The 18,443-nt window shown below is 40.3% G+C and overlaps 1 protein-coding gene across 1 annotated transcript in view; it reads right to left on the minus strand.

Moving 5' to 3' along the window:
- Positions 1–16,816, minus strand: part of LOC308103758 (EH domain-containing protein 3) — a 36,314-nt gene extending 19,498 nt beyond the window's left edge. Inside the window, exons 1-2 of the mRNA XM_080453910.1 lie at positions 16,528–16,816; positions 13,680–13,931 (exon numbers count right to left, since the gene is read on the minus strand). Coding sequence (XP_080310036.1) covers positions 13,680–13,903 — 224 coding nt within the window. The 5' untranslated portion in view covers positions 13,904–13,931; positions 16,528–16,816. The remainder of the gene's footprint in view (positions 1–13,679; positions 13,932–16,527) is intronic.
- Positions 16,817–18,443: the final 1,627 nt, after the last annotated feature.

Genomic DNA, 18,443 nt, shown 5'->3' on the forward strand with positions numbered 1-18,443 from the left:
GGAAAAAGAATTTGCAAACACGAGAATTCTCGTGTTTGGCACTCAATGTGTTAACTGCCAGAGTAAAAGTGTAATATTGTCACCCCAGTGCCAGCGAAAACGAGTGTTTTTATACCTACCTTTGAAAACACTTTTCCACGAATGCTGTCCGCAAAAAAAAACATGAAATTGTTTCTACATCATTCGTTTTTTATTCTAATGTTATATTAAGTAGGTAGCTGATATATTGCACTTTTACCTTAGCGCTACAGTAGGTATACTCTTAGTTGCTTGTTCTAGAAGAGAATGCACTTAAGACTTCTTAATGCACTTAATGCATTTAAGACTGCACTTAAGACTTCCGGTGATTAGCAGTTTTCTTGCCTACCTATGTTGAATGCACTTATTGTAAGTCGCTTTGGATAAAAGCGTCTGCTAAATGACTGTAATGTACAGTACCGCGGGAAGTAGGGGTGCTGGGGGTGCTGCACCACCCCCTGAAAATAATGTATGAAAATAATAATAATAATAAATAAATACAATTATTAAAAACATTTTTGTTTGATGTTGGTCGTTATTTGGGGGGGGTTTAGTGCAATATGTGTTCTGGAACCGAAGCAACCGAATTAAAGTAACAAAACCCCCCAAAAAAGGTTTAAAAAAAAGGGAAATAACTGCAAATAACCGCAAATTTTGTCACGCACGTGCACGCGCGCTGCATGTGCGCGCATACAGCACCCGTACCCTAAAACATCTTCCCGCGGCTATGGTAATGTAATGTAATATTATCATCAAAATCGTAGTGTTTTGACAATTATTTGGGGCGCCCACTTGCAATATCCTCACGGCCCCACCTGTGGTCCCCGGCCCACAGGTTGAGAACCACTGATTTAGAGGGGCGCACCCCTTAATCTCGGTGGTGGTGGACAGGAACTTACTTTACACCTGCGCCGCCCAAGTGCCAGAACGCCTTTGTGAAGCTTTATGAGACAGTATAGGACTTATTTGGCCTTCACAAAATGACGTGAAGAGAAGAGACGTTTTGGAACATTTGACCTGCAGATGGTAAACATGATTTATGGCGGGTGTGTAATGTATCATAAAGTGAAACATGACTTTCTGTGCATGCACTCCATCTCATTTCCAGCTGTCTGTATGAATTGCAACATAAACAAAGCTAACGTTTCCGGCAGGATGTGTGGCTGGCATTCATTGCAACGCGGACTCCACCCGGACGGTTTCTGTTTTGTCACATTGTTTCTTGTTTTTGAGCAACTTGCTGACATCGTCTCTGTCGGGGTGGAAACCACGTCATACGTCCAAAACTGTTACTTTTCAGGATTCAAATAAAAAAAAAAGCATCAAAAGCAGCAGATCTACAAGCTTGACGCAGCGTTTCGAGCTTGCGTATCTGCTGCTTTTGATGCTTTGGTGTGACGTAGCGATGCAAATTATCGATTTATTCATTAATTGATAGTTGATAACCATATAAGCGGCGTTTTTTAGGACCAAAAGGAAAAGTCTTGTCCGAAAATGTGTGCAGAAACATAATTGCCATGATGTATATAACATTAACGAGCATCAACGAGCATCAGCTGGACACAGACACACCCACCTCCCCTCTGCAGTGCTCCATGGAGTCTGTCTCATTTCTCTCCAAAAACCCTTGAATATGATGGAATATGATTAAGGATTACTGTGAATATGGTAAGCTCACATTTTATATCACACACACCATACCTGTAACTTTCACTAGCCCCAAAAAAAAAAAGTTTTAAAAAGTTTTTTTTTAATAAAATATTATATATTAATCGAAAATCAAATACATTATTTTTCCTTATACATTTTTATACCACGATTTTGTAACCCATTTTTTCACCCGGTGCCAATCGTCTAAGTAATCCTGGGCGCTACACTCCCTCTGCCAGCCTAAGGAGAGAGCCTAGAGCCGAGCTCATGCCTCCTTCCTAATCGAATACATTCTTAACGGCAATTAATGGATTATAGATTAATTGTTAACATCCCTAGAAAGCTGATGATGTTGATTTTACGGGAAAACAAATACATGGAGATAAGAGGTTTTCGCCCGACAGCGTCGACGTGCCTTCGACACATCTTTAAAGAGAGTCACGTTCGTAAAGAACACATCTTGTGTTAATCTCAGCTCATCTGTTATGGGAGTGAGAGGTTAAAGGCGTTTGCGTTCGTTCAGTTGACATCACATCACATGTAAATAAAGATTGATGTGCTCTCAGGGGTGTGTGTGGGGTGTTCGTCTATGGGTGTTCATGCAGCATTCCAGTGCTGTGTGGAAAACTGACCGCCAAAAAAAAAGAAACGTGATTTAGGGGAGCGATTTACTGCTAAAGGGGCTATAAATTATCATTGTAACTGGTGTGTGTCTGCGTTTAAACTCCGAGCAGATGTAGGGGTTAAAATCCCTGATACATCTTCTCTGCACACACACACACACACACACAAACATGCGCTCTCACACACACACACACACACACACACACACACACACACACACACACACACACACACATACACACACACACACACACACACACACACACACACACACACACACACACACACACACACACACACACACACACGCACACACACACACACACTAGGGAGCGATCAGTGCCTGGCGGTGCCATCTTGATGTGAGATACTGTACGTTTTATATGCACATATACGTATATCTACAAGTACTGTATGTACTGTATGCAGTGTGTACAGTACATGTGTGTGTGTGCATAGATACATGGGTGTGGATTGTGCGTTTCCCCGGCATGCACATAAACACATCTATAGCAGTGGTTCTCAAACCTTTTGGTGTATTTGGCCGCGGACCCCCATCTGAGAAGGTTTTGTGCCAGGGACCCCCCAGAAGAGAAGATTTGTGTTTAAAAAACGTTCAATTTTTTATATATTTTAAATAGATGTGAATAGACCCCTTAACAGACGATGTCACACTGGTTGCAAGCGTCATACCGGTTGCAAATGAAACCCATTCTGTCAGGTCTCGCTAGGACGCGCCTCACTAGCCAACACACATGATGGGGTTGGGGTGTGCTGAAACCAGCGCACCCCGAAACAACAGGTTGAGAATTGATTGCATGAAACAATCAGTCTGGGCATCCAGTCTCAATGTTGGTAAACAAATAATTGGTCTATTATTTACTTGTTTGCTTGTTAATTGTATAATTAACGTTGATGTTCTTTCTATATGACTATGCTTTTACTATATGGCCATATCGGTCAGATCGGCGGTCTATCTGACCGACTCGACGCCACGCATGGCACTCCATCGTGTTGTCGTGAGTGCGTGAGTTTGAAGTCCTTCTGTCAAACGGTTCTCGAGATACATGAACTACAGACGGACGGATTACAGAGAGTACAGAGATTTCGCCCATTTATTGTAAGATTTGGCAAAATATTTGTGCCAAGATTTGTGTTGTTAAAATGTTGCTTGTAGATCAGCTATTTTCAAATAGCTGATGTATGATTATAAGTGGGTAAACTGATATTGATGCTGCATTAGATAATTTAGCTGGGGACCTCCTGGGACCCCCTCAAGGACCCCTGAGGGTCCAGCGAGCCCCACTTTGAGAACCACTGCTATAATGTGATCCCTTGACTCTGTTTGGACACTAACCAGTAACCACACTGCAGCATCTCATGTACAGCACGTCACCGATGGAAGTGCTCGTCGGTTGCATCACCCCCATTTCTGGCAAGAATCCTCCGTTATCATTTTGGCCGTCAGGCAGCTCTTTATCATCGATAAGGAGTTAGCAACGATGTCATCGCACGACGACGCAGGGAAACGCTGTCCCGGGGCGAAAAGTGAGTTATGTGACGTTATGCTCTGACCTCAAGGTCACGCTGCATTTCATGCATTCTGCATCGGCCTGTTACAATGCCACCGTGGGCGAGAGAGAGAGAGAGAGAGAGAGAGGAGGAGAGAGAGAGAGAGAGAGAGAGAGAGAGAGAGAGAGAGAGAGAGAGAGAGAGAGAGAGAGAGAGAGAGAGAGAGAGAGAGAGAGAGAGAGAGAGAGAGAGATAGAGAGAGAGAGAGAGAGAGGAGAGAGAGAGAGAGAGAGAGAGAGAGAGAGACGGGCAAAAACCTCTTATCTCCATATTCTAACCTTTTGTGTTTTTTCGTTAATTAACGCCCCTACTTGATCACACTACAGCGTCCGCACAAAAGTATCAAAAGTAGCAGATCTATAAGCTCGAAACACGGCACGAAGCGACATATTTCGATCTTGTAGATCTGCTACTTGATGATACAGAATCAGAATCAGAATCAGTTTTATTGTCACATCACAGGTTTACAAGGTAAAAAAGTGGGTGAAATTCGTTTTTGTACATCGTTCCCATCGCAACGTTAATTTCCATAGAAAGAAGAGGGGGGGTGGGGGGGGGGGGAGAAGAGGGGGTGGGGGGCAAGTGGGAAGGAGATCAAAACAAGAGAGGCAACAGAAGGCCAGACAAGTTATCTACATATTTACAAAGTACCTGAGATAATAAAAAACTAAGGTGCCTGAGCATAGCAGCAATGTATGTATACTGTGCATGTTATACTTATACTGTGCATGATATACATATGGACGGTTAAGGTGCTTAGAGGAAAAGAGCACAATAAAAAAGACAAAAAAAGTCAGTGCGTTATACATGGGATTAAGGTGCAAAAGGTCAGTGCGTGTCCACCTAGGGTGGACTGACCCTAGTATAATCCGCAAGTAGCTCCATTCATACAGAGAGAGAAGGACAGAGAAAAAGACTAATAGAAAGATGCATAATCCTGCCTTCTATAGAGCACCGAAGTCCTGACGTCACTCGTTCATCCCCAGGTTTGCGGAAGTAATTTCTCTATGGAGAATAACATTGGGTCATCTTAGAATCGTCTCATATAAGAATTGTGGTCCAAAAATAAACACCGCGTGTCGGCGTTATTGTCAGGGAGGAGGTTCTGTATAGTTTATGATAGTCAGTCACTTATATTTGATACAGTCTGTTTCTGGCGAAAAATGTAACTAATTCGGCGGAAGTAACATTAGCGTTTTCTCACCGTCAGTTGATGCTTCATATCCATAAGAGTGTGTGTGTGTTTATGCTTGCACACATGCATGTGCTGGAGAAGGGAGTCATTAGCAGCAGTCACACAGTTCAAAGAGGTCCAACACCCAGCTGTTAGTGTGTCTCTGTGACACAAACACACACACAACACACACACACACACACACACACACACACACACACACACACACACACACACACACACACACACACACACACACGTGCGCAATCTTTCTCTCTCGCTTTGTCACACACACACACACACACACACACACACACACACACACACACACACACACGCTCACAGAGTTGTTAATATCACCATCGCATGCCAGAAATGCTCCACTCATCAGACCATTAGCCTGAGCTGGTGAATAGACAATGGCATGGAGAATGAACTGCATCCGTATTTCCCTCAAAGTCATCATTACATAGTTTTTATTTCTGATGGATCAACTTTTAATTGTCACAATACAATTACAGCTCCAGTAAAAGTGAGGTCAAACTCTTATTCATGCTGGCTTTCACGTTTGCAGTTCAAAGTGTTAAAAAATAATTAGAAGCAGTAAGTAAGGGAGATTAAGAAAGAGAACAAAATAGGCCAGAAAACAGCAGCGGTGTTGAAAATCAGTATCATGTAACTTAAAACCAGTCCTAAATAACATGTAGTGCATTCAGTATTAGTGCTTGTCAGTATCTTGTAGCTTAGAACACTGGTTCTTTCAAAGTGGTGTCCGGGGGTCCCCAGGGGTCCTTGGGGGGGGGGGGGGGGGGGGGGGGACCCCCTGGTTGTACCAGGGGGTCCCCAATAAAATGAGATAATATAGCGTCACAATCATTTTAACCACTTTAACCATTATTTTATACTTTGGCTATTCAAAAATAGCAGATCTACAAGTTCATTCTATGAGCTTGTAGATCAGATTTTTTTTAAAGATCTTGAACATTTGTGCAAATCTTTGAATATATATATATATTCTTTTTTTTTAAACAAACATGTTTAACTCAATTCCTTGCTTCTGGAGGAGGTCCCTGGCATAAAATATGTTTTGAGATGGGGGGTCCGCAGCCAAATACATCATTTTGGGCGTCCTTTCCTTGGCATGAAAAAGATTGAGTAAGTGCTTAGAAAGTCATACATCACATACTATGTGCATCAGTATATAGTGCAGGTTGATTGAAGCACCGGCAACATCAGGCTTAGGTTTTGTTTAAGGGCCTGACAAGATAAGAAAACTCTGCTAAATCAGTGAGTATATGTCTGAGAACGGGTCATTCTACGGGCCTAGAAACACGTAGGTGGAACAACATTGTAACGTGATTTGTTATATTTATTCAAACATTCTTAAGATTGTTGTGTAGTGTTGGTAGTGTATGGTATTTCTGCTTTACTAGAGACAGGAAAGGTGTACTAAGACATGGATACTATGCAGACAATCCTGCTTGGTTCCTTAGGTTTGTTTTTCTTGACCACGAATGTTAAAGGACGATCTTCCTATAATTTGTCCTCAATAATGCTCATTATAGTATGGTACCATTTTTGTCTAATACTCGGTCTGTGTCTCAGAGGAGGGTTGTGACAGTTCGTCCCATCATCGATTGGGAATCCAAGCTAATAGAAACTGCAGGCTTTCTATTTCTGGAAAGTTAGCGTGCAATAATGGAAGCCATTGTTCTCACGTAAAAAAACTAAAAAAAACTAAGTGAAATCTTGTTTGAAAAAAGAAAAAGAAAAACCTGCCTAACGAGTTTCAGAAGTGTCCACAGCCCTCCTATGAGACAAAGACCGAGTAGAAAAACATTGCAACATTTTATCATGAGCATTAGTGAGGACCAATAATATGAAGATAGGTTGAAAATGGGTGAAGTCGTCCTTTAAGAATGTAATTTAGCATGTTACTTAATAGCCAGATGCCAAGAACAGATATACTATTAGTGTAATATGACTAATATGCCGATATCTCATTTGGCTGACCAGGTGAAACACTTTTAAACCCATTTATCATAGATTATTTTCCCGTAGTTACTGCACTTTGGCTTTGTAGGGCATAGTTTCAATGTACATATTGTTATTTAGACTTTTTTAGTATTTAGTATATTGTTGTTTAGACAAATGCTAGGTTCATTGTTTACCTGGTAGCCTAGTTTCTTGAGGCACCACACTGTCTCTCTGCATTCTATCTATGTATGTGATTATTTACCGTGCTTGTTGCAAGTCGCCCCGGACAAGAGCGTCTGCTAATTAAGTGCCTAAATTGTCATTTGGAAGAGAGAGAGAGAGAGAGAGAGAGAGAGAGAGAGAGAGGATGGCATGCAACACAGAGCCTTCGGTGGGATTGTAGCCTTTGGGGGAAGAACTGTAGCCTCATTTATGTCGTATATATGAGCTCTTAGAAGTACTCGGTTATTTTAGTAAATTTTAAGTAAAAGTAGCAATACTTCAATATAATAATACTCTGTGACAAGTAAAAGGCCTGTGCTCAAAATGTTACTTGAGTAAAAGTACAAAAGTATTGGCATCGAAATATACTTAAAGTAAAAGTACTAAAATGTTTGAAAATAGCAGATCTACAAGCGACGCTTGCTTGCGATGTGACGCATTGTGAGCTTGTAGATCGGCTATTTTCAAATAGCCTATGTATAAAATAGGACTAAAGTGGTTAATGTATGTTTTATAACACAATGATTTATATCTGCAAAGTAACTAGTAACTAAAGTTTTCAAATAATTGTAGTGGAGTAAAAGTACAACATTTGCCTCTGAGATGTAGTGGAGCAGAAGTAAAAGCATTGGAAATTGGAAATACTCAAGTAAAGTAAAAAATACCTCAAACTTCTACTTAAGTACAGTACTTAAGTAAATGTACTTTCCACCACTGCCAGTGAGCCAACGGGGCAAAAGCAAAAACGACGCATCAAACTGGTCAAGCAGAGGTTTTCCCATGTTCTTGTTTGTCAGATCAGATGATCAACCCCCCCCCCCCCTCTCTCTCTCTTTCCTGTGGTGTGGATTTACCACTAGAGCTCAAGTCTTGGCCTCGGCCACTTCACAGCGGAGCTCAGAGGGGACACATGGTGTCATCGTTATGAAGGGACAACATTCCCACAGCTTCCTGTGTGCCTCAAGCAGGCCCATTACAGAGCTCTGCATGGGCTCAGAACCTGGGCTCCTCTGTGTGAGCACTCAGCACCCCGTCTGTCACTCTGTGTCCCCACAGTAAAAACCCTATCAAAAGGTGCTGCAAGTGAGGCTTTTTCTCAAAGTGAGGCTTGTTCTCAAACTTTTTCATGTCAAAATATTTTGTTCCAGGGACCCCCAGAAGCAAATTTTTTTCTTTTTTTTTTCTTTGCGATTTTTCAAAAATAGCAGATCTACAAGCTCATAGCGCGGCACTCGGTGCCGCGCTATGAGCTTGTAGATCTGCTATTTTTGAATAGCCAAAGTGTAAAATAATGCTTAAATAATGTGTAAAAATGACACAGATGCATTCCAGGTCTTAATGGGTTAATAAACAGAAAATACATCTTCAGGTGGGTTACCAATTTAATCCAATCGTGAGGAAATACCCATTTATCAGCTTCAGTTTTATATAGTGTTCCAATTCTAATATTGTCTGCTCTTTTTTTGTTTCATCACCTGCAGTTGCACTTGTTTATCCTGCATTATGAGTTCTTTCTCCTTATTGGATCAAATCGGTATCCCGGTCAAAAAAGGTATATATTTCCGGTTTACTAATAAGCTGAGGAGACCCCTGTTACTGAACAATCCACTCTATAGCATTGATTACTATGGGAATATAGAGCTATTTAACTCTTATTTTAACAACAAAAATCACTTACACCCCTTTTATATTAACTCGAGTGTAAAGATGGACCCAGCAGGGTCTATTTAGGTCCATTTATACACTCCCAGAGTTAGGATAAATGAACACAGACGGGTTTACTACTAGCCCATAACTCTGTGTCTGTTGCTAGGTAAAGACTCTCTGTCGGCTTGGAAGCTGGTACAGTCAGACGGGGGGGGGGGGGGGGGGGGGTTAACAGTTGGCAAGAGACAGAGGGAGAAGGGAGACATACTGTATACTCTAAGCCAGTGGTTTTCAACCTTTTTCATATCAAGGTCCATTATGTATTTGGTATTTGAGCCACGGACCACCATGAGATTTAGACTCTCAGACCCAAGACTTTGAATATTATTCTTCGACATTCTCTAAATGTGTAGACTTCTTGTAAATTAAGTAAAATGTTTAACAATAATTTAACTCTTGAGAGTGTAAAATGAAACCACGGGCCAGTTAAATATCTATAAGGGTCCATTTGGTTTCATTTTACAGTTTCCGGAACCGGTTTTATCACGCTGTCAGAGCTGGTATGTGGACTCCATCTGATATACAATTACAATGGCAGTGGTTCTCAAAATGTTTAATTTCAAGGACCAACCATAACTCTGAGAGTTACAGACCTGTAAGGGTCCATTTGGAACCCCCCCTATAGGAATCTTTATAAAGGAAACCGTTGAGGAATCTGACCGTTAAGATGGAATCATTAAAGGGATAGTTCACCCCATCAAAACAACTTTTTTTCCTATCGATTAGTCACCCCATGGAGACTTGAATTCATGGATATACTGAACGCTAACAGAAAACACGACGAAAAAATGATTTAAAGATTATGTTAATGGTTGCGGATGTTCTTCTAAAAGCATCGACGTAAACAAAAAGCAGAGGACCGACGCCAGCTGTTTCATGTTCGAACTCTTGACGAGAATAAGGAGCCTGTCTAAGACTGGGGTTTTTAACCCATGGGTCAGGATCCCAGAATGGGTTGAGTTCCCACATGAAAAGATGCATGTTTTAATGAGCTCGGGTACCAGGGTCACATGCTTAAAGGGATAGTTCACCCAAAACATGACTTATTTTCTATCAATTACACACCCCATGAAGCCCTTGAATTCATGGAGATTTTTTTGTTTTTGTCGCATTCCTGAGCCAATACTTTGATGACCAGCGGAGACTTAATGGAGACTCTTTTGGTCATCAAATTATTGTCTTAGGAATGCGCCGAAAACAAAGAAGACCTCCATGAATTCAAGGCACCATGGGGTGAGTAATCGATAGGGGAAAAAAGTCATTTTAGGGGTGAACTATCCCTTTAAGGCTATGTTATTTAGCTTGAGTCCTAGATTCAAAAGAAAGATGCCATGGGATGAAATAAGGCATTATAGGCTAAATGTATGCATTAACCAGCATAGTAGTCTTGTGGTTGGTTAGAGCAGTGGTTCTCAACCTTTTCAGGCCGTGACCCCCCCCAAAATAATCATCTATAATCGGCGGCCAAATACATACAATTTTGGAGGTCCTTGACATGAAAAAGTTTGAGAACCACTGTTATGTGTTTGAGTCAAGAATACATTATTTCATTAATAGATAAAGTGTTGGCACTACACTTACAGTAACATTGTTATATTGGCAGTTCACTGTTCCTTTAAGAGAGGTGGTTACGTCATCATTGGCGGACCGTGTCTGTAGTAAAGCGTGCTGGATAAGTAAACTTAATGGATAAACTCTCTAACATTGTTTGAGTCGTTATTATGCTGTTTATGTACGGTAAGTGGACAAACATAACAACCACTGATATAGCAACATACGTTTTTTTTCTTCAGAAAACTGTTAGGATTTAGAAGACATTTTGTAGAATCTATACCTCTTAATGGGTTAAGAGCTGGATTGGGGGTAAGTCCCTGTGACACACTAGTGTCATGTGTCCAGGGGGTGTACTTCTTGTCTTGTACATCAGGTTACCTCACGCTAAGGACACAGGAAATAGGCTCCTGACCTATGGGCCACATGGCTCAGGAACTGTTGGCTCACAACACTACTTGCTTACTTATTTGTGTATGCAATCCCCAGAATACAGTATACTGTATGTCCCATTCACAATGCTATCCAGTCAAGTCCCAATTTGTACAACCCAATTCATGCAGGTAAACTCAATGTGTTTCACAACAAAGTATTATGCACAAGACAGATGGGCAAAGTGGTTATTTAAAACAGTGGTTCTCAAAGTGGGGTCCGGGGACCCCCAGGGGTACTTGAGGGGGTTCCAGGGGGTCCCCAGCTAAATGATGGATAGGAACCAAATGGACCCTTATGGGTCTGTAACTCTTGAGAGTGTACAAATGGAACCAAATGGACCCTAACAGTTCCATTTGGTTCCATTTGTATACACTCTCAGAGTTAAATTAACATTGATTTTACAATATGAATTGGGGTCCCAGAAATACAAATGCCATTAAATGGGGGTCCGTAGCCTAATGCATGTCAAACTGGGGTCCTTGAAATTAAAATGGTTGAGAATCACTGCTAGAGCCATAAAAAATAATCTTCTCTTATGGGGGTCCCTGGCATATCTTTTCAAATGGGGGTCCGCGGGCTAGTATGTGTCAATTTGGGGGTCCTTGACATGAAAAAGTTTGAGAACCACTGATTTAAAACACTCAATGACTTATAATGACACTGTAGTGTATTATTATTATAATGCATTATCAAAAGTATTGTATTACAACTAGGATAATTATAATACACTATACTCCTCGCAAATAAAGTATGAAGTATTATGATACTTGACCTTATAAGTCATTATAAAATGCTTTATAATGTTAGAAGATTATAAGTTATATAAGTATGCTTATTATGCATTATATCCAGTACAGCAAGTGTTACCGAAGTGTAGTTCCAGAGAGTAATAGAGTATAGGACCATCATAGTGACTAAATGCACCGTCACCACATTTAGATGTTACTCTAGCTACAGTTAATAGACCAGTGCCTCCTTTATTATTACCTAATACCTGTTAAATGAATACTGTTGTTTCCTATCCTACCGTCCTATGTTTGTCTTTGTGTTCTAGTGCATCATATTCCCTTCTATTCAATGAGGCTTCTGTTGTTGTTGTTGTTGTCCAGGCAGAAAGCTCTTATCTGTTTGGGTGTGTCAGTCCCTCTCTAAGTGTGCGTGCGTGCGTGCGTGCGTGCGTGCGTGCGTGCGTGCGTGCGTGCGTGCGTGCGTGCGTGCGTGCGTGCGTGCGTGCGTGCGTGCGTGCGTGCGTGCGTGTGTGTGTATAGTATAAGTATAAAAGAAATTACGAGGATAATTTTCCTGCTCCTCACAAGAGAAAGGAGTTTTAAAGGTTCTATGACATTCATTTTCACTTTTTTTATTTTTTATGTTTTTTGGGGGGTTTTATGACCTCAATTACACCCAAAAAATCTGAACTTTGAACATTCAGTGGATTTTCTGTGGTCTGGGGTTTTCTGAATAATTAGGCTGAAAAGTAATCTGAGCTTGGCCCTTCGGCAGTGAGGTCACAGCCGATTAATCCCGCCCACTCTCCTCCTCGCCCCTCCCCTCCCCTATCCTTTCCTTTGGGGGGGGCGGAGCAGAGGTGATGATTGACAGGCAAAATCCCTCACCAGCGACACCCGCAGGCAAAGATTTATTTTTTCATTGCAGTTGAAAAGGCTTTAGAAATGTGAGAGAAAAACACCTGCCATGGATCAATGGAGTGGAATCTTTTGTTAAAACTTTCTATACACGTTTGAAGGACCATGACAAAGGCTTTTAATGTGTGGTAAAACTGAACGTCATGAAACCTTTAAGGTTAAACAAATATATATATTTAGAGTTAGGCTTATTATTTGGCTATTAGGAACAGATTCAGGTTGGGGTTATAGTTAGGATTAAGCAGTATAGTTAGGATTTACAGATTTAGTTTGGAGCTATATGCACTATTTCATACTTAGTTGTGTGCTGGTGACGCGCGCAAAAACATTGCTGATCTACAAGCTCACACAACGCGTCACAGTGTCACACTGTTGACGCGTTGCCATGGCCTTCATGGCCAGCGTGAAATTCCTGCCCTGCATCTGCGTAACCACTTAAACCATTATTTCATACTTTGGCTATTCAAAAATAGCAGATCTACAAGCTGAACGTTGCAACGTTTCATAGTGCGGCACCGAGTACCGCACGGCAACTCGCTCGCTTTAGCTCGCTCGGTGGTGCTTCACGTGGCTCCAGTTTCGCTTGAGACTGCGTGCCTCAGACATGGTCCAAAAACGTAACAAAGTCAATGGAGGGGATACGAGGCGGCTATGCACGGGTTTGCGGGTTTTCTAGTCGTCTATGTACGGAATGCAATCCGTGCTATTTCACCGTGTTGTGTGAGATCGAGTTGTGCAGCCCCGCAGCGTTGACTGAGACACCCCTTTGTGCAACTGCATGACGTGATCTCCCTGCCATGCTTTTGGCATATAGTGGCAGTATAAGTAAGTATAAGTAAATGCATTTGAAATTAAATACAAATTTTACTTTTCAGGATTCCAATTCAAAAATAGCAAAAAAAAACAGAATTCGAATTCAAAAATAGCTAAAATAGCAGATCTACAAGCTCAAAACGCGTCGCGTTTTGAGCTTGTAGATCTGCTATTTTTGCTACTTTTGTGTGGAATGGCCCGACAGCACATGCTGTGTGGCCCTCTGGAGTGAGTGTGGAAATATGGTGGCCCTCTCCATCATCAAAGTTGCATCCCCCCCCCTGACTTACCGGATGAAGCTGGTCTTGCCGGTGGAGTACTGTCCCACCAGCAGCACCATGGGCTTGTTGTCGAAGTCGGCATCCTCCAGCGCCGGCGAGTGGAACTCGTGGAACTTGTAGGCCTCCTCCAGGGGCAGAAGCTTGGTCTTGTAGAGCTTCTTCAGGCCATCGCTCACCGTCTGGAACACCTCGGGCTCCTTTTTCCTGTCGTCTGTCCCCAGCCAGCTGAACATGGTTGGACCCTCCGCTGTCTCTCTTTAGCTGGTGGATCAGGACAATGTTTGGTTGATTAGGGGGGGTGAGACGATTAATCAAAATAATCGGTTTTAATCAGTGGTGGAAAAAGTACTCAAATTGTTTACTTAAGTAAAAGTATCAATAGAAAGACTCTGTTACAAGCAAAAGTAAGGTATTCAAAATTTACTTGAGTAAAAGCACAAAAGTATTGGTATCAAAATGTACTTGAAGTACCAAAAGTAGAAAGTACTCATTGTGCAGAATGTCCCGTTTCACATGTTCAAAATGTATACAAATGTTTTGAAAATTGCAGATCTACAAGCTCACAATGCGTCGCATCGCGACATATTGTGAGCTTGTAGATCGGCTAATTTCAAAAGTGTACTTAAGTACAGTACTTAAGTAAATGTACTTAGTTACTTTACACCACTGGTTTTAATCGAATCAGCTAACACAGGGAAGCTGTCTGAGCCTTCCCTAAATCATCCGGGACAACACTCCACACGTCCCAGACTCTTCTCCCTTCTGGCTCCCATACTGTAAACAGTGGTTCTCAACCAGTGGTCCGGGGACCACCAGTGGTCCTTGGGGGGGTACCAGGGGGTCCCTAGATAAATTAGTTAACATAACGTCACAATCATTTTAACCACTTAGCTTTGGCTATTCAAAAATAGCAGATATACAAGCTCATAGCGCGGCACCGAGTGCCGCGCTATGAGCTTGTAAATCTGCTATTTTTGAACCATCGTGAAAATGTGTGCAAATCTTTGAATATACATATTTTTTTAAAGCACATTTTTAATTCAAATCTTTGCTTTTGGGGGTCCCTGGCACAAAACATTTTCAGATGGGGGTCCGCGGCCAAATGTATATCAATTTAGGGGTCCTTGGCATGAAAAAGGTTGAAAACCACTGCTGTAGAACAAACTCCCCATTGCACTTAGTTCTGCAGACTCGCTCCCAATTCTTCGCAATAATCTGAAGACTCCACCTTAGCATGTAGCACTTGACCTAGCCTTGACGACCATGCAGTCTTATGTAACGGTTAAAATGTAATTTAATGTAATATAATTACCATTTAATATAGTTTACATAGTTTCATGTACAGATGTTTTGATATTATATTATTGTTTAGACTGATGCTAGGTTCTGGTTTACCTATCCTAGATCACTGTCTCAATGCATTTGATGTACAGTATGTGTTTACCCTTGCTTACTGCTTACTTAGAGTCATCGTACTTTGAGCAAAAATAAAAGTAATCGGTAATTTAGTATAATAATCGATTAATAACCGATCCCTATTTCGGTCATGTCATTAGAGCGAAAATCTCAAAAGACTTTTTTTAAATAGTGAAAATAGCTGATCTACAATCGCGGTGCAATGCGTTGTGAGTTGGTAGATCAGCTATTTTCACTATCTTTGAAGGACACAGCGACGAAGTTTAAAACAGGGCGCTTCTCCATTATTCAATTCATCGAAAAAGTAATCGATAGAGTAATCGCTAAGAAGTTCACCGATAGCTGAAGCCCTACTCGGATGCTTGTCCTGTGTGTAGTTGATGGAACAGTAAAAGTTTGGTTTGAAAATAATGAAATAAACACCAACTTTTGCTGACAGCTACAGTATATTCTTATATCTTCTTTGACAATAGGCTGTATGGACTCTTAAAAGGAGTAAAGGACAACTCTCAATTGTATATTTCTATGCCCTCCCCCCCAGATTAAGATAGATTTCAAGCATTATATTTAATTATGTATTATAACATGAAATAAATCAATAACAGCAGAAGCTAGACTTCAATAAAATTGCTTATGCTTTAGTTTTAGTCATAAGTTTTAACTGAAAAATAAGTTATTGATTTTATTTGGAATTTCTTTGTTCTGTTTATTCAACACAAAAGTGTTATTTGCCTTAGAAGTATGTAAAAAATAAAATAATATAAAATACAAAATAAAGAATAGATTAGCATTGGACCAAATCTAACCTAGGTGGTTGTTGTTGCTTTTGTTGAAAGACAAACAACAGTCCTTCTTGCTGTTCTGTTTTCCTTCTAGATAAATGTCCACACAGACCAAGCACTACAAAGCAACCGGTTTAGTTTCCCTTTCAGCTGATTAATAATGAATCCTGATTCCTCGAATGCATCCTTATCAGCTCCATCCATCCATCCACTCTAGCAGGTCCACACCAGACCACACACAACACATTCACAGCCAAATGATTATTATTATTATTATTATTATTATTATTATTATTATTACCCTTATTATTGTTATTATCATTATTATTATTATTATTATTATTATTATTATTATTTTGTTGTTTTTATCATTATTTTTATTTTTATTTTTATTTTATTTTTTATTATCATGCTAGTCTTTCAGAACAGTCTTGTACAGCTATACATTCTACAGCATTCTGTTTTCACCACAATATAACCTTGGCAGTGGCACCCCTATTTCCCCCATAGTTTCTCCAACAAGCCTATATATTTTCCATAATAATCTTTCAACCATTCCAACGACAACAGCCGATCTACAAGCTCACAAAGCAAGGATCGGCTGTACATACTTTCCCATAAAAATAAAAAAAAACAACAACAAGGCATTAAATAAATACCGCTTGATCAGCCCGGATCAATCCATCCAAAGGAGATGAACCCAGCTATAGAGGAATGATGATCCCACAAATGATGCACCGGAGCCGGGTCTCTCACAGCAGCATGTAGCCTCTCTCTCTCTGGTTCTCCTCTCTCTCTCTGGTTCTCCTCCTGCAGATGATCTGAACTTCAGTGGGAAAGAAACTAAGAAAGTCTCTTATTTTTGGGTGTTTTTTACAGTTGATAGAAGGCGATCGGCGGTGTGTCGTGCAGTGCAGCTCCGTTCAGAACGACGTGAATACTGATCAGCTGATGGCTCAGCCCAGCAGATCCGTTTTTAAAGAAAGAAACCCGAGCCGGGCGGAAGTGCCCATCTGTGGGCATTATTATAGCCCCACCCCAGTGATGGGGAGGAAATGTGGGTACTCGAGTTACTTGAGTAAATGTATTAGTTACCAGTGAAAAGGTACTATATATATTTTTTTTACTTGAAAGTATCAATAATTAAAAATTAACAATTAACATAAAAAAATGACTACTGTATTAAAAATGTACTTGAATAAAAGTACAAAAGTATTGGTATCAAAATGTACTCAAAGTACCCCTCATTATGTAGAATGTCCCATTTCACATGTATAAAATGTATAAAAATCATTTGAAAATAGCAGATCTGCAAGCTCACAATGTGTCGCATCGCCAAGCATTGTGAGCTTAGATCTGCTATTTTCAAATGTCTGAAATGTATATAGGGCTGAAGTGGTTAATGTATGTTTTGTAATAATAAAGTTTTCAAATAATTGTAGTGGAGTAAAATAATAATATTTGCCTCTGAGATGTAGTGGAGTAGAAGAAGCCTACTGAAAATATTATATATATAGAAATACTACAGTAAAGTAAAAGTACCTCAAAATTTAGTGAATACACTTAGTTACTTTACACCACTGGATGGAAGGAAATGTGGTACTCGAGTACAGTTACTCGAGTAAATGTACTTAAGTCTGCAACGGCGCCGCCATGTTGGATGAGGAGAGATGGATGAATGACTGGAGGACCAACGAACCAGTATGGCTGTCAATGAGCAAGAATATAGCACCCTCTAGCGGTGGTACAATGTACGAGCAACTAGACCATAGACCACTATTTGATATTTTACTATTTGATATATACTTCTTTATATATACATATATGTATGCCTGTGTGTCTGTCTGTCTGTCTGTCTACGCCGGAGTTTATAATATATTATATTATGGGACATTTTTCAGAGTCAAACATGGCACAGTTGTTGTCATTTGATTGATTTCCAATAAATAGTTTTGTAATCTATAGATAACCCACCCAACTCAACATAGTAGCCAATATGTTATAATGTAGATGGATAGGATATTAGATTCTATATATTATGCGTAGGACTGTTAAGTAAGAATAAATAATTTAGTAGCCTATCAAATTAGTTGTGATAGCAACCATTGCTCTCAATAATTCCTACTGTACATTATAGCCAACATGAAGTTTTTTTTTTTTTGCAATTCTTTATTTAGGAAGTGTGTACATCCTACCACATAGTTTTTTTTTAATGATACTATAAAAGAAATTATGGTAAAGAGACCCAATGGCTTTACACTAACCCTATCACTGTGCTATCATATTATGAAGGAAAGACAATCACATGATACAAAAGACAAAGACTTGAAGGTGAGACAACCAAAATCCAAAAGACCCTAATACAGTATCTCTCTAAAGCAAAACCTTGTCTGACTTGCATACGTAACCCAGTTTGACCATCATTTAGTAAATCTTTCCATTTGTAGGCGAAGTGAAAAGGTAATTTTTCCATTACATAGATGCCGTTTACTATATCTGCCCAGTCCTCCATTTTAAGAGGGTCAGTAAGTAACCAATGTCTGGTGATGTTTGTTTTTTAAAGCCAATAACATGA

Source organism: Gymnoscopelus braueri, assembly GCF_963280865.1.
Source record: "Gymnoscopelus braueri genome assembly, chromosome: 16".
Taxonomy (NCBI): Eukaryota; Metazoa; Chordata; class Actinopteri; order Myctophiformes; family Myctophidae; genus Gymnoscopelus; species Gymnoscopelus braueri.